Source organism: Chamaea fasciata, unplaced genomic scaffold (assembly GCF_029207755.1).
Source record: "Chamaea fasciata isolate MVZ Bird 193981 ecotype frontalis unplaced genomic scaffold, bChaFas1.0.hap1 SCAF_5, whole genome shotgun sequence".
Lineage (NCBI taxonomy): Eukaryota > Metazoa > Chordata > Aves > Passeriformes > Sylviidae > Chamaea > Chamaea fasciata.
The window spans coordinates 32,667,149-32,684,443 of NW_027094090.1; the positions used below are offsets into that span (position 1 = coordinate 32,667,149).

General features: G+C 43.1%; 1 protein-coding gene across 2 annotated transcripts in view; it reads right to left on the reverse strand.

Annotated features, from left to right (window-relative positions):
- PPM1H (protein phosphatase, Mg2+/Mn2+ dependent 1H) overlaps positions 1 to 17,295 on the reverse strand; it is a 129,864-nt gene that overhangs the window by 8,148 nt on the left and 104,421 nt on the right. For both annotated transcript variants that reach the window (XR_010720793.1, XM_066183169.1), the window contains exons 7-9: positions 13,819 to 13,882; positions 12,078 to 12,185; positions 3,366 to 3,517 (exon numbers count right to left, since the gene is read on the reverse strand). Coding sequence is in view for 1 of the 2 variants with exons in the window: in XM_066183169.1 (XP_066039266.1) it covers positions 3,366 to 3,517; positions 12,078 to 12,185; positions 13,819 to 13,882 (324 nt within the window). In the remaining variant the exon portion in view is untranslated. The remainder of the gene's footprint in view (positions 1 to 3,365; positions 3,518 to 12,077; positions 12,186 to 13,818; positions 13,883 to 17,295) is intronic.

Genomic DNA, 17,295 nt, shown 5'->3' on the forward strand with positions numbered 1-17,295 from the left:
TTTCTGTATTGATCAGTGAAAGTACTGAAGGAGAAATGGTGACAGTGGGGGAATCGTGCTGCTGTCTGAGCAGCTTCTTCTATCCTCACACCCAGCAGAGGTGGAGGAGCTCCTCAGCATCCTCATAAATCTCAAGTGAGTGTGAGAGGGAAAATGAGGGGACAAGAAATGACAAAAGGAAGGATGAGAAATAAAAGATTCCCAAGATTAGAGGGTAAACATGTATACATGCAGCTGAAGGAAGTTGGCAAAGAGTCATAGTTCTCCATCTTCATTCAGCTGAGGTATGGACAGCAGCCATGGCACTGCCACCTGTCCTTCACTAGGAGCCCCTGTAATGCTCCTCTGCCACAACACCCGTAAGAAATGAGCTGGCTAGGAAACCCAGCTCCATCCCAGCCTCTTCACTGCATCACAGCCCTCACACAGGAACTGTTCTCTAAACAAGTCTGTGCCCAAATCCCCTGAGGCTGTGTCCGCATGGTTGTATGAAGAGAGACCTGAGGACTTAGCTCCACCCGCACTTAGAGATGTCCAGGTACATGCTATGTTTGACAGAATTCAGAGATTTTTTTATGTGAGCAACAAATACAGTAAGTATCACCAGGAGAGAGTCTAAGAGCATTGCTGAGGGCTGTAAGCTCTTACCCATCAGGCTATAAAGTGACTTCTAATTCAAATGGGAAGAATATTATTCCCACAAGGAGCTAATTATGTAATAGCTAAGTACTCTGCAGCTCTAAAATCATCTCTAGCTTTTGGGGTTTTTTTTCCCTCTTTTCTAATATGCTGCTGTCAGAGAGTAAGTAGGCTATTGGGTCAGGTGGGTCCAGGGGCTGCTCCACAGGTTGGTTCTCCTGAAGACCCCAGCATTGCCAAACCCAGGCTGCAAATCTCTTACATTCTGACAAGTTTTCTACATCCTTAGAGATATTAAATTTTCAGCTGATCACCTCACCACAGATTATGTCACTACACCCATCACAGAACCTGACATTTTCTGGGATAACATTTCCTTTAAACAAAACATTTATAATATGGCAAGGGAGATTTTTCTGTCACTGACTAGTGAGAGGAATGAATGCAGCTCCAGTGCTACTGTAAATTCATTAGTTATACCTCATTTAGACCACTGTGAAATAATTACATAGAACCTCTCACACAGTACTTTAAAACCTTTAAATATTCTTTACAATCAAGCAGCAAGAGCAGTTCCACAAAGGTAATTTTCATAAATATCATTGTAAACTATATGAGGGACTGCTCTAATTACCTTTTGCATGCTGGCATGAGAAATGTATTGCCATCACTATTTGTAAGCCTCTGAATGATCTGGCACAAAGTTGTTTAAAAGAACAAATTTATTTACAATTCAGATGTCCATTCAAAGACCAGTAGGTCAAACACCAATAAGTGTGTTTGTTCAAAGTTATAAACAGCAGGTTCAGCTCTGGTATGTGTGGTACTCACGTTGGCACAAACAGTGACTAATCACCCACAATTACTAAATCAGTATGAGAAAATCTAAATCAAAACAATTTCCATTTAGTGTCTCTCAGAGTGTTCTATAATGATGTTCTATGAGTGTTCTGTTCTATAACACTCTCTGAGTGTTCTATAAGGGATGAAAAATTATTCACCTAACAAGTCGAAAAGCTTGAAGAATCCTGCTTCCTACTGCAGCAATCATGGTGGCCATCACCATCAGCTTAGTAAAGACCAAAAGGAGCAAAACAGACACAACACAGCCTGACTATATTTACAGCAGATGGGACTGGTGAGGCTGGAAGGCAGGGCCAACCTTTCCCAAATACTAGATGAGAATGGAGAGAGGGCAGGACAGAGGCACTGCATGTTACCAGGTGCCTTTGCAAGAATCTCAAGGGTGCAGGAATGAGAACAAAAGCACCACAGCACTTCTGAATAGTGTCAGGGAATAACTGGAAGATGACTACCTTAAATGAATGGTATGTCTGCATAGCACACTGCCAGATGCCCTGGAAGTGCCCTTAGCTGATCCTGTCTGATCCCCTCCCAGAGAGAGGGCAGACACAGCTGCATGTCTTGCTGAAGTAGAGATGGCCCAGGACTGTCATTCATACCACATCTTATCTTTGGCATAAGGAGATGGGTAAAGTCAAAATATTCTAGTTGCACCTTCATGACAATCATCAATCATCCATTCTCCTGATGATTGCAGCAAAAACCTCTTTTTGTATTTCAGATTTGTGTCAGGGCAAGAAAATACTGCTGTTGAGTTATTTTGAAGGTGTTCTCTCTTTAAAACCCAAGTCACTGTCAAGGTGTCCATACTCAGTTATTTTGTTTGTGGATGAATAGGGCTAACCCTGTGAAGATGACCACTTAGAAATATGAGTAACAGCAAGCATTTTGAGATGAGTCTTAGCTATTTCTGAAACTCCACTTTCCACAGACCAACTGGGGATGTGTAAATTCTCTCTTCCCCACTCTCAGCCCAGGGTGAGGGCAGAACACAGTGGTAGACAGCCCTAAATTCACTAGCAACACACACTTCCCTTCCTGAACAGTCCCTAAGAACAAATAAAGTTCTTTCCACTTTCACAGTCCCATTTACAGGCAAGAGACTTCTGATCTCTGCCACAGTGTTTTAATTCAGTGACACTGAACTCAGTAGCAGACAAACCTATGGACTCAGTCAAGGCAGCCAGCCTTTAGATGGTTGTTTGGGAACTTGTTTGTTTGCATGATGGTATGTTTTAAGGACAGAAACTCATAATCTAAGAGGTGATAAATATAGAAAAATGAAGAGCATGAGGTAGATTAAAATGGTGAAATGAAACAGGATCTAATTAAATTAAAAACAAGTCAGACTTTCCACCTGTCTTGTCACCACACCTGTCCTGCAGCTGGTAGCAATGAGCATCCTCTATGGAAAGTGGGTTTAAAGGTCACACCATGACTAGGAATGAGTGGGAACCACAGTGTGCAAAATTCATATACATACAGTGAGAGAGAGAGATATTGAGGATGTCCTTCTAAGAAACAATCTTTAGAGTTAAGGGATTGTCCAGAGGAGAGACTTGTTGCCATGTTCTTCCAAGACCCCAGCCTCCTACAGTTTTCACAGGACCTCACACAGCAAACAAAATGGATCCCATGCCAAGATACTGTGATTCCAGACCATTTCCTTTGAAGGTGGGCATTTCTGAGTTATAACAGAGCCCCTGCTCCAACTGCTCACATTTGCTCCGTCCAACCTATAAAAACATCTTCTTGTGTTGCGTATTTCCCAAATATTATTCATATCATACTTTCTAAAAAAAAAATGTTATCAGAAAGTGCTTTTCTATGGAGAAGCTAGAAAATCAGGAATGAGCACGAACCTGTGGGGATCATCAGGGTCACAGTTTGGTAGAAAGTTAGTGACAGCTTCTGCCACTTCTTCATTTAACAGCACATCCCAGAGTCCGTCAGTAGCTAGGATTAGAACGTCATCTGGGCCATGCTCATACTGCAGGAGGTCATAGACTCGCACCTAAAAAAAAAACCCAAGAGACATTCATGAAGGAGGTGATCGTCAGACCTGTTTGTGAAACACTGCTGGGTTTTGCTGTGAGTTTATCAGGTTCAGCCAGGGCACTGAAATAACCTCCCGTGGCACTGGCAGAGCCTGTCTCCAATTCAGCCCTCCACACAGCAACCCTTCCTGGTGCAGCTCAGCGTGGCTCAGGCGCTAACTCCAGACAGGATGGATGCAAGCATTCCAAAACCAGGCTCTAAGGCACTGCCTGATGCCAGAAGTACTTGAAGCCTCCCCCTGCAAGCAGCCCGGCTTCAGTGCATGAGGCTCCTCCCTATCATTGGCAGGACTAGTCATATGGAAGCTGAATAATTTATTTGATGAATTTTTGATATTTTCTAATAAAATATTCACAAATAATTGTTTTCACTATTTGTCCAGATCCATTAAAGTCTGCCAGATTGCATGTTTAGAAATGCCTGTGTGACAGCCGGCATTGCATTCACTTTTCTAAACCTGACGCAGCTGCTGCACTCAAGAGTTTTGCCTGAGCAAGTGAGTTGTTCCATGAAATGCAAAAAAACTGCTCAGTCACATGTATCTGTAAGGATTTCAGTAGCTACAGACCGATTCAGGATCAGCACAAAAGAGCAGCTTATTCGCACTATTCAAATACCGACTGACTTCAACTCGTCTGTCTGCAGCCCCAGTCAGGCTGATCACTGCTGGCACCTCTTAACACCCTGCCTTTTAAAACAACTTCCACCATCCTCTTCCCAGAGAGGCTGAGAGTGGCAGGTTGCTGCGAGGCCATCAGCTGAGCCAGAATGCAAGCAAAGGCCATAAAAATTGTTTTAAAACAAGCCTTTAGTTTGGTGCAACTCCCCCTCCAGCACATGCTGTATTCCAGCTGAGAAATGCCTGCATTTCCCAGGTTGTGATGGGGAGCCATTAGGAAGCACCCACAGAGCGCTTTAATTACCCCAGCAACAACCACAGTTTGGAAGAACTGTAACAACCACGGCAAGGCAGACAGGAGGGAAGCATCACCTATACTGAAATTCAGAAATGGTGCACTTCATCATGCACCCTGCTCCAGTCCTGGATTCCACTAACAGCAGTTAGTCAGGACAAGCACTTGGCATAAGAAGAAAATATGAGCTGTTTTATTCTTCCTCATGGTACACTCTCCCTTTTGGGAGCTGTGGAACAGGCAATGCATATAAAATGCCTGGACCTTTTAATGTAATTAGCTTTTATGGGACTTCACCCAGTACCAGAGGAAAAAAAAAAATCACCTAGATCTCACAGCTAATCCTTACCAGTTCGCCTTTCACTCAAAAGCACAAGAAGGTCATTTGTAAAATGTAACCTTCACTTCATTATCTAAGGTAGCAGCTGAATAAGGACTTTGGAGAGGATTAAATTCAAGGCAAGATACTCTCTCTTCATTAGAGCATATCTGCTTATTCAGACTTGAGTGGGAATATAGAAAAGACCCCTATATGCAGCACAGCTCTCATCTCAAGCTTATTGTACGGAAATCAGTAGCTGTCATAGTCCCTGTCTTCTAGAATTTAGTTCAGCCTTAACAGCCCACAGTTGCAACTTAGAAATCACTGGGGTGTGGAGGGTAAGTTGGCCAACAAACAAATATACAGCACATGTTCTGGTCAGGTCTCTTGGGGACCAGCAAACACTTGAGAAAGCATCAGAGTTAATGCTCAGGGATGCACTCAGCACCAAGCCCCTGGTAGGGCTAACCAAGCTTCAAACATCTGTGCTGGGAAAAGCACATCCCAACCAAGGCAAAAGACACGTTACACCACAGGAGCCATTTCTGCAGCTCAGGTGGGGAAGAAGGCAGGAAAGCAAAACCATATGCATCATGGACTGGAATCCTGGTGAAATGAACCATTTTGCCTGACTGAGGAGCGGCACTGGGATGGATAAGAAACTTTTCAAAGCTACCTACAGCCAGTCCATGGGTCAAAATGCAAGAGCAACATCAAGAAGAGATCGCTTTACCAAGAATATGGGGTTTTTTTAGGGGAATAGGGAAAAAAAAGCATTCACTGATTTATTATATAATCTAGGAAGAAGGGTACTTCCTAAAAGGATAAGCTTTGTGAACTGGGCACCTCCAGCAGAAAGGCATATGTTGAGAAGAAACTAGATGTCAGAAGAGATGCAGAGGACAGGGAGGTGTTAGGCCAGTCCCTAGGCTAAGGAAAAGAGAGTGCCAAGGTTACAGGAAACAAGCTTGGGGTAATTGACATAAAATTGTTGCATACAAGAGCTGGTTGGGCATGCAACAAAACGTTCAATGAAATGCAGTTTTGTCTGCCTTCCAGTTACCTTAAGTCCTTTGTTTTTGTCTTGCCTTGGATTTCTTAAATACAGCTGTAGGTGCCCCTACATGTTGCTGACAAAAAAGAGTTAGAGCTGTCCAGTCTGTTGCAGGGTCAGGTTATGTTCACAGACTGCCTTGTCCAGGTGCAGAAAGTAACCAGCTCCTAACCCTTCCTTTTTCTGTCAGCACCTTTGTTCCAGTTCTTACTTGGGTCAGGGAGGGTTTCTTGCAGTAGAGCCCTGTGCCTCCAGCTGGACTTGGAGCAGCATAACAGCAGAGCTCCTGGAGGCACACAGGCTGGTCAGCACCACCAGGGCATGTGGAACAAAAGCTCAACCCAGCAGGGCTCACTGAACACCCACTCCACACGCTGTGCAGCACCCATATCACACTCAACAATGTACAGAAAAGGTGACAGAGTAAGATATGTCATAGTTTTGAAGTATGAGGAGACATCCAGGGAATTACCTAAGTGCCTGCAACAGCAATGAACTCCACAGCCCTTTAAATTTTATGTGACCAAAAGCAGTTCAATAATTGCAATGAAAATGCCTATTTTGTTTTATTTTTTTAAATTCCAGATTAAACCTTCCCAATGACTGCCTCCTTCCTGTGGCTGTATTTCAGGAAAGAGTGAGGTTAAAGGAAAGGTCTGTCTGTGACACAAGTTTGTGCAAAGCTGCTCACACTGCAAAGCAGCATTACAGAACCCTGCTCCCTGTCCACAGCTGGCCAGACAATGACTGGCAATGCAGAGGTCTCCTTAACTGGGGCAGCACCCTTGACAAATTTTCTAACGATGCCATCTTGAATCTTCAGTCTTTTCCTTGTGAGCTGCTTCTGCAGCCAGACATCAATCCTGAGAGTGCCCCACAGAACTTGTGTTCTCGGCCTCCCATGATGTCCTGAGAGTCCTCTCAGCAACTCCCTCCAGCCTACCAACCCTTTCTGTGTGAAGAGCGAGTTTCTCACTCTTTAAATTAATCCCTCTGGAGTATCAGGGCAGCCCTGGAAGGAGCTAAGTTTGGTCACCATACTTCTCCCATCCACTGATGGCTTATTGATGTAAAGCAGCTGACCTGTTCAGTAGCTGAACTTGACAGGTTGTTAGCAACCACAAAATGTAAAAACTGTAAGGAACAAGCAGAAGAACCTCAGCAGCACAGCCAGTCATGAAGCCACAGCAATAAGCACTGGGTTACCCTTATATCCGACAGAATAATACTAGTTAACCTGATTAACTAGTTAATCAGCACTTACAGATCTAAGGACAGGTAACAGTGGATATAAACCACCAGAGCCCACAGTCATACACATCTTTCTGGACATGCATTATCCAGTTTGTCAAATAACATCTTTCTTCAGTCTAGGTATTTGTTTCTCACATTACGTATTACCTACATGCAGTCGAGAGCACTGAGAAAACTGCTCTGGGCAAGCAATGACCAAACAGGTGGGCTGTTTTTTATTTACATTTCAAACAGATCTACCCACCGGACAAACCCTGCCTTTGGCTGCTGCAAAGGACCACAGCAGCCCTGTGAAGGCACTGTGCCTCATTAGCCAGGTTTGTTTTTAAGAGGCAGCCAACGCGAGTCCCTGCGGCTGGAGAACCATTCACAACAAAGTGACATGCGAGCCTGCAGCCACCTGAGGTGTTCCTCAGCAGCTGGCCTCGGGGGAATTCCAGCTAAACAACAGCCTGCATTCACTTGCCTGCACTATTGATCAGCCCAGCTACTTCAATAAATTAAGCCCTTTCTTAATTGTATCGTCCCTTTTATGCGCAGTGTTATCCAGCGAAGCTTTTCCTGGCAAATGATGAGATCTTTCAATACCGGTCTCCATGTAATTTATATGTAAATAATAAAAAGTGGATCCCAACACTGCTCCCTGCAGCATTCACCAATTAATCTCCTTTTAGCTTTTTACTGCCATCCTTTGTTTCCTGCCCGTTAGCCAATTTCCAGTAGACTGTGCCAACTTTCCACTTTGTCTGCAGCTTCATATCTTTTATATTGTATATAAAAGCATATCTTTTATACTGTGATGCACAACAGTTTCTCAATTGTTTTCTGAGGAATCAAAGTGCTCATGCAAGAGCATCAACTGCATTTATTATTAGTATTAGTATTCTCTTGTAGACATAACCTCAAGGACCTGAAGTCACTAAAGTGTGATGTTTGCTTGTGGAAGCCACTTTGACTCCCTTTGATCATACTGTATTTCTCTATGTATTTGCCTTCCCTGTTCCTTTTAATTCCTGAGGATTTTCTCCAGAAGGCAGATGTCAATCTAAAATGGTCTCCTTGGACATAACTGTGGAGTTGTCAGAAAGATTTTACTAATTCTATGATACAACAAAAATTCTTCTCCATTACCTTTTTATCATTTGCTCTGGTGGCTGGCTTTCGGTTCCCTCCTGGCAAGGGCCAAATGCTGCCACCAGAGCCACATCTTTCCCTACCAAATAACTGAGCTGCCATTCAAAAAATTTTGGGATGAAATTCTGCTTTTCATCTGCAACAAGGTGGCTCTTACTAAGCTTTGAAAAGCAGAATTTCCTGCTGAAAGCTTTCAAATTAACTGTTCCATTATGAAAAATAAATATTTAATTCCATGCCAGAGAGCCTCAGCCATGGCTTGCCTGCTTTGTGCTATTCCAGGTCATTATAAGAGGTCCAAATCTCTAGAGCTCACCAACCTGCAGAAGTCCTCCAAATCTGGTCTCATAACAGCTGAGCCAGTGAATACTGATTACATTTGTCAGTCTTGGCTGCATGACTTTTCCTCCCATAGCCTGGCACTCTATCAAAGTATCATTTCACACCACCCTGAAATTACTATTATCCGCCTACTTCTGGATGTCGTCTCATGAATGTTTACCTTTCCTTGAGCTAAATTTTGGTGGATATGGCATACCAGAGCTTTGTCATGCTGGAAGTAAAATGTGCAGTAAACTCACCACACTGTCCCTTACTTGAGAAAGGACATTGCAATTATGGCACAGAAACAAAAGCCAGAGGACTTGGATCTTCCCTCTGTCACGACTCACTCTGTGCCTTTATTTCCTGTGCTTCCTCTTTTCCAGGTCTGGAAACTGCAAACTGTGCTTCCCTATCTCTATATAAACAATTCAAAATCCAATGCTGCACAGGGACCAAATGTGACCGCTGCCTGACACCATTGCCTTTGCTCCCAAGCGCCAAGCCTCCCAGATGGCAGAATAAAGATGATGTTTCTTAATGTCGGTTTCTGTGCAAGGAGCGCTGCCCATGTTTGGACAGAACAAGTCAGGGAAAAACATGAGGAGTTAAGCACTGGGGCTCTCTCTGGGAAGAGATGATTAAGAGGAGGAGGTGCCATGGAAAGCAAGTTGGAGCATATGCTACTTCCTAATAATACTCAGGGATTTTTTTGCCAGTATCTCTAAATTAAGGTGGCTGGTGCTCTGTCTTTCCTCCTCCTGCCCTCATACATTTCTGCTGAATTTAGCTGTGAAGAGGCTGTGGAAACAACGCCAATTTTGCTTCCCTTTTGCAAAGCAGTTAAGAGATCCTGAAACATGGCTAGCATATGAACTGGATGCCACATTCCAGAATTTGAACATGTATGGACACATTCCCCACAAATCAGAAAAGCCCATGAGAAGCTTTGGTTTATAGACACAGAGAAACACTGCAGCGGCAATTGGCAGAAATGATATTGCTGGGATGCTGTACTGCAGTCATTATGTACCCCAGAAGCACTGGGTCTCAGCAACCCAGAAAGGAAAATAAATAGGTAGAATTGCATCATTTTTCTGGCATTAAACAAATCCATCACAGTGATGATGGCAGAGCTCCTGCCTGCCTGGCTGAGAACAGGAGCTGGTCTCTAGTGAGGGACACCACACTTTCAAAGGGAGAAAGTACACAACTGATAGCAAGGAAGTGTGAAGAAGGGGCTGTCTGTAGATCTCCCTCTTTTCTTCAGGGCTAGATTCTCTCAGTACTTTTTAAATTTTTATTTTTATAACTGGAATTTTACTATATAATTTATATATAATAAATATAAATATATATAAACTTTATATCTCTGTGTATAGGCACAGAGGCAAGAGGGGACCACAACGCCACTCTGTGGAGTAAATCAGATTTCCTTTAGTTGTGGGGTGGATTGAGGTGGTGCATCCTTTCTCCCTGCCCCTCCTCAGGCCACACTATGAGCTCAGAAATGCTGTCAGGCCTTGGCCTTGATGAACAGCACCAGGGCTGAGCTCCTCTCAAGCTTATCAGAAACACCATCTGCTCGCAGGAACTTGTGCTGTCTAACAAGCTCCTGTGGTTTTTTTGAAACAGCCTTGGAAACTTATTCTTCCTACCTGAGTAACAACCCAAATGGAAAAATATTATAACAAAGTTACCAAACTTTCAGAGAAAGTTACCACCCAAATTGCAGCCAGAATGGAAAATGACTATGGCTAAAGCCAACTTGCTTCCAACCCTATAAACAGTGGGTTCAAGTGAGACCCTTTGAGTTCTCCTGGACCACAGCAGGCTGTGTACATACATACGTACATACATACTCACTCTTTTAGGTCTATGTACCTATAAGTGTGAATATACGATAGCCAAGGTATAGGAATGTTGCTCTCTTAGATTCTTAAATATGTTAGATGCATAAGTTAAGCCTATAAGTCAGTTACTGTTGTGCTTACAGTAAATTCTATAGAATCTTTTGTTAAGTTGTTTACATTCAGCTATTGATTAAGTGTTGTTAAAATCTTTAGGCCTAAACTGGCTGTCAAGTCCAGGGATAAGTTTGGCAAGGGGGTCTACTCTGAACCTTGTGACTCAACAGGAGGTTGTCCCTTATTCCTTTTTATCCTTACCCTTTCCCGCATCCTTATTCCTTACCCTTAAGCTTTTCTGTCCCCAGCTCCCACATAATTTTTGGCTGACTTCAGTTTTAGATTGATTGATTTTAGATTTCAGTCCAATTTTTTCTCAGTGTGCTTCAACCACCTGGTAAGCAGTAGAGTGAACCCTGCCAACAAACTTTGTTGTGCTTTCATTTTAATATTAAACCTGCTTTGGCTGATACTTTTGCTGGTGACTCTTTGAGCACCCTGAACCATTTGTGACAAATTTGCCTTGAAGATGTCCTAAGCAAGGTTGATTTAGTAATTTGGTTCCTTCCTAGCAGTATGATATTATTTGTGTGTTTTCATTCTCTCATACTGCTATAGCAAGCAACAAATTCAAGATCAAATACTGGGTATGGTTAAAACTTTGGCAGTCCAGTTGGCAATGGACAGTTTTCAGCATTTGGGCCGTGGAAGCAAAGCTGCCTCTTTTTGTGCTGTCATCAGATGGTTTGTCCTTGCTTAATATTTTATGAAAAATACGTGACATCTGTTCCTTGACACAGGAACAGGAATGCAGTTACAGAAGGAGAAAAAAGAGCAAGGCTTGCACGTTCCTTGTTAACAAATACATTTAAATCCCTTTGGAAGGCTTGATATCCTTCACTGCAAGGTCTCCAGCGGTCAGAAACTGGGTGGAATTGCTTGTGATGAGGCCATTCAAAATGAAAGAGGCATTTAAAACTACCCCTAACTCGAATACCACATAAACTCCTTATTACACCATCATCTGGGAATGCACACTGTCATTATTTGGTGTTTGCACAAAACTATCAAAAGAATTAAGAACTGAAGGTTAAGGGGCAGACAGATGGAAGCATAAAGTATCCTTCCTGTGGCTCTTGGCATTTTCCTGCTTAAGGGCTGATTTGGTATCCTCTGTGTAATGCAGGATACTACCCTGCTGTGGAAGATATCCCTTCTGCAGTACACAGATTTACATCTTCTGTGAAGGCAGCATGATCTTGGCCTTGACGGGAGCAGGAGCACATGAAGGTGAAGGAGACTTGGGCGTCTGTCACACAGAATGGCAAGGCTATGGGATAACCATGGAATAGGGAGTGAGAAAGAATCAGTGCTCTGCAGGGATGTGGAGCTATCAGAGCTAGAGCACACAGCTGCGGAGCTGAGAATCTACTAGGAACTTAGTTCCTGCTATGTGGATGTTACCATCATGCTGCACCTTTGGAAAAGGCAGCAATTGTTACCTGGACTGGATCACAATCAGACTGGAATATTTGAGAAGAACAAATAAACACACTAAGTAAATTTATTTCCCTCTCACAAATCAGATAGTTGAACCTTGGCTGTTTTACCTCAGGAGACGAGGACAGGAAAGGTTTGATGTATATATTGGAGTCGTGCACTTTCAGGTCATGGTCTCCCAGTCCCCGGGTCACTCCAATTGTTGCCATAACCCGAGCCTGGAAAAAAAAAAAGCAATGGGATAAAATCTTGTTACATGGACTGTGTCAATAGGGAATGAGATAACATTCCTACTCTGTAACTGCTATAGTTAGGGATGAATTCCCTTTTCTCTCCCAGAAACTCTAGATTTTAAACACAGCTAATCAACGTCAAAGCTTTTCACACTCATGCCATCTCCATTCTTCTCCTTATTCCAAGCTTTGTTTTCATCCACATCCCACTCAGTCACCATCTCGAAGGTTCTGGGTCTATAGAAATCTAACCCAGTCATCTCACTGTCAACACCAGTCTATGAGAGCATTCCTTCAGCAAATTATACTGTTAATACAGGTTCTGTAAAGAAGACAAGGAGCTTAATTATTCTCGTAAGGAATCTGTGGCCTCATCCTATGGACATAATGTTGTATATTCCCTTTACCAGGGAAAAGTGGCGAAGGCCACCCTAAATTGCTGAACACACAGGTCACAGCAGTACTGACCACAGTACTCCCTTCTAGGGAGAGTCACTCTGCAGCAGGTCTGCAGCTCCCTCACATCTACCACGTCCCTCCCCCAGCACCTCCCTCTGCGACATGAGTGGTGTCCCAAGAGGTTCTGGGCTCTCCTTCATTAAAGCTGCTCCAAAGATTGACCAGGCATTCAGCCTCCCAGGGAACCCTGCTCTCTGTGCTCTGCAGATCACTTCCCCCGACTCGAGCTTAGCCACAACAGCTTCTGAGCAAGGGAGCTCAGCATCACTAACAGTGAGCAATTGACTCTGAATCATTTTGCCTCAGTGACTCCTGGGTCCACAGGGCCATAAGAAAGTAAATTAAAAAGATGTACATGAAACATTTTGTAAATAATTATAAACCTAATGAAATTCAGAGATAAGCTGCAGGTCTGAACTTTCAAAACATGGACTAATTTTGAAGAGTGTCTGTTTTTGCATTGAGATAAGAGCCTAATGCAGCAGAGGAGCACTATTTAGAAACACAGCAAGCATACCAATATCAGCAAACTGACACCACTGCGCCCTTATATTGATCCTACTGCTGCATCCAGCTAAGCTTGCCGGGACCAACACTAACGATCTCACTGTTCTTAATCACAGAGCTGAAAACAAAGTAGAACAAACAGTGTTTCTCCCTTTCAACTATCAGTCTTCACACATCAGAAAAATTCAACAGTGAGTTCACGTACACTAGCTGAAGAAGATAAAGTTAAAAGGTGTTATACTTTACAAATCCTGCTCTGATCCCTCCTCTTCCTAAATCAGAGTTTTGCATCTTAGAGCACTATTAAATATCTTCCTGCTTTGTTCTATTTATATTTTACACTGAAACAGGAACATTTAAAGTCAATTACTTACGACGGTCTCATTGTAGCCTATTTACAATGAAAGGAAAACAAAAGCAAACTAAACAACAAATGACTGTTGTAAAATGCTTATTACTATGTTGAGCTCTCCCCACCACCCCCCAGACATGAGACTGATTTATGACAGAACCAAGATATTCTTTCAAGCTGTCAAAACGATAAAATAAAGAGATACTGAGTGGAAAACACTGGACTGCCACGGGCTAAACTGAGTGGTAAACAGCACTGAATTCCCTCTTCCTTTGGTCTGAGGAAAGCAAATGTGCCCACCTTCTTGCCTTCTCCATATATAAGGGGAAACTTCAAGTCATCTTCCTCAATGGTTTTGTATGCCCTGTGGGGGAGGACAAACAACATTTATGAAGCTTGTACTCAATTAGTGACCTGGTGCCCTGAAACAAGCAGCTGAGATTTCAAAAACGGGGGGGGTGGGGGGGTGGGGTGGGGGGAAATCATCATTTTTCCTAGGGACTCTGTCTTTGAACCAAGATGTAAATTTCTTTTTCTGCAGAAAGGTTTTCTGTAAACAGCTATCCATTTCACCAAAAGGAAAATTGAAGATGGGAAAATATCTAACATGCCAGGCTGCTCCTATTGATTGCAAAGAAAGAGGTGAAGTAGAATAACATCCTAATCAGGTAAGATATTGTCAGATATGGTACCAGCTATACCATAATACGGTGTCATAAAAAACCCAAATCCAACCAAATAAAAAAACCCAAACAAAACAACCCCAAGCCAAGAAACTAATCAATGCCTAGATTCACACTGTTAAAGTGAAACGTGAGCAATGACAGGATGTGTGCACACGGTATGAAACGGCTTTCTGATCCTGTTCTCACCCTCCAGGACCGTAGAAACCAAGACAAGCTTCACATGCTGAAGTCTTAGGATATTTAGTGCTCATTTGACCTTGACTGCAACAGTCAAGGTTGTCAGAGGTTTCACATTTCACAGCAGCTTTCCCATGGACAGGAGACAAGAGAAGTAAATGCTCATGCTCTGATTCTGTTTGCCGCATGCCTGCGTACTCTACCTTTTACACATCCAGCTGTTGACACTGATGAGGTGAGAAGGTTAGCAATTTTGCCAGTGAGAAATAAAAAAACCAAAACAACGAAAGATGAGAGTCATCCTCATAAGCTGTAGAGTCCTGTGGTTTGTGTAATACACGCTTGAGCTCAGGTGCTGGGGTACCTTTTTGGCTAAGGTACGTTGCCCCAGACAGGCATGCTTCCCTTCACACCACAAAGTCGTCCCTCCCCAGCCTTTCCATGCATGTTGTGCTTCCCTCCTGGCCCATCCAAGCCCAAAGCCCTCAGGGTGAAACCAAAAGTACCCCGAGTGCACAAACCGGAGGGCGAGGGAAGGTGCTGGGCAGGTCCCCTGCCAGCCACTGCCAACCCCTGCTGTGTAGCTCTCCAGCTCTCCAGGATGGCTGCCGGAGCTCCAGGGAGTCACATGGGATTGGGTTTAAGCAATGGCTGTGACGTACACCAGCAGGAAATTAAAAATTAAGTGTGAAATCTTATATTGTAATCAGACTGCCCCCTGCTTCACCAAAATATGGCACAGGTCTGGGACCAGTAAGTGGTGCTGCACATGCTGCATCACCCAGGCAAGCCTCAGACTTATTGAGAGTTGCATAGACATTTAAGCCCCACCTTAACATTTTCCAGTAATCACAAGGGATCATATTAGGGTTTTGGAGGTGAGGAAGGACCAAGAAAAAAGAGAAAAGCAACCAAAATGCATAGAAGAAACAGTAGTGGAAGGTTCCCCTCACTTACTACAAAACATTACTATGTATAAAATCCCCCCAAAAAACTAGGTGAGGTTTGCAAAATACAGTGGGTCATTCAGGTAGTCAAGATTATCTTACAATATATAACTGTAATATTTGGCCATCTCTCTAAGACACAGTACAGTGAAGGCATTCAAATGGCATTCTGCACGGGGGAGGGCAAATAAATTAGCTCTTAAACCAGACAAAGAGCCACAAATTACAAGTAGCCAACACGACAATACTTCCCTGATGTTTAAATCCTGGAATAGCATTTAGTTGGGAAGGAGTTGTCAGTCATGGATTTTGCTCTTGTTCCTTCCTTTATTTCCAACAAATATCTCTGCCTCACTCACTGACTTGGATAGCCTGGTTTGACTGCAGAGAAAAAAATTACTATTTTTGACTGCTCATGAACATGTTTTGAAGCTTCCAACTGGACCTATAGTACTGGAAGCCCTGGGAAAACATCCTTGAGGAGTCTGAACTATGCCTTGCACAGAGCCAATTGTGCTCTGCCACCAAGAAAATGGGTATAAGCTGAGTCCATTTTGGGCGTCAAATGACTGATCAAGCCACAAGCCTGAGAAGACAACCATTTCTACTGGATGTTCACATCATTGTATATATTTGTTAAAATAGCAAAGAAAACTAAGACAATGTGACTTAACTACTTGCAGACCCCTTTCTAAAAGAAAAAACATGTCCATCTTTACACACAGACTATATTATCTGCAAATATTAGGTAGGTAACTACAAATACTTAAGACCAAAACCCTCATTTTACACTGTCCTGTAAGCTGACAAAAACAGGGACCAAGCTTTTTTCTCTCTCTCTTCTTTCTCCTTATATTCTCCTGCACAACACCTCGCACTGACTGCGCATTAAGAAGAAGGGAAAAAAATATCATTTAGGCCAGTGTCCTTCAAAAGAATGCTCCCCATTGCTGAGTCCAGCTTCTTGTATGGAACCATTACAAAAACCACTGTCCCTCAGGCCTTCAACTGTGATACCTTTGTGTAAGGACACTGGGGGAGGCCATGTTCCAAGGGCTGTAGCTAACTTACTCCATCAGCAGATTAGGGAGAACAGCTGGCTAGCCTGTGACCTCCTGAAGCTGGGCAACTGAGTGAGGGAGGCCCAGAGAGCTACAGTGATTTATTTTGTGGTTTCTCATAGCCTGTCACCTCTTGAGCTTAGAACTTAGGTGTCAAACTCATCTCAAATGTAGTTTTTTCTGTTGATGTTGCTATTGCCTGAAAAATTATCATCACTTAAAAAAATGCTCAAAACTGCAACCACAGTAGCAGAGGTAGCACAGACACACTGAAAAACAACTGGAGACACCCTAGAAAAGTACCTATGTTCTGCATTCCTAGAGAATCAAAATCAATAATATACTAGTGTGAGGTTTTCTGCAAGAGAAGCATGAAGCACAGCTTTTCAGCTAACAACTCAGCAACTGTACTCGGGAGATGGAAAGAAGATATGAAGTGCATTTTAATTTATGCCCTGTGAAACCTCCTGCATTTTGTATGTGGGTTTATTTCACACAGGCTACAGCCTTCTGGACTATTTCTCTTGATTTTATGTAATAAAGTTGCATTTATACTGGTGTGTATTGTATATAAAGATATAATATGGCAGTAGGTATATCAAACACAGACAGAGAACCTGAGGGGGTGGTTTGACTCTTTTAGTGCCAGCATGGCCTTATTTAGCCCTCTGCGTAATTCAGCCCAGCTCACTGCTTTAACAACACAGTGTTGTGACCCTCTCTTCTCCCTGTCTTCCTTGTCCACATCCCAGGAGGTTTTGGTGGCCACCAGGGAACAACAAGAAAGGTTATAAAGACAAGGCAATGCTATTGCTTCCAGCTCTGAATGAGCCTAAAGCTTGTTAAGTGTTTCTGCCACGTAAGCCTCTATTTTTCCAAATGGAAAAACAGGGGGAGCAGTGGAGA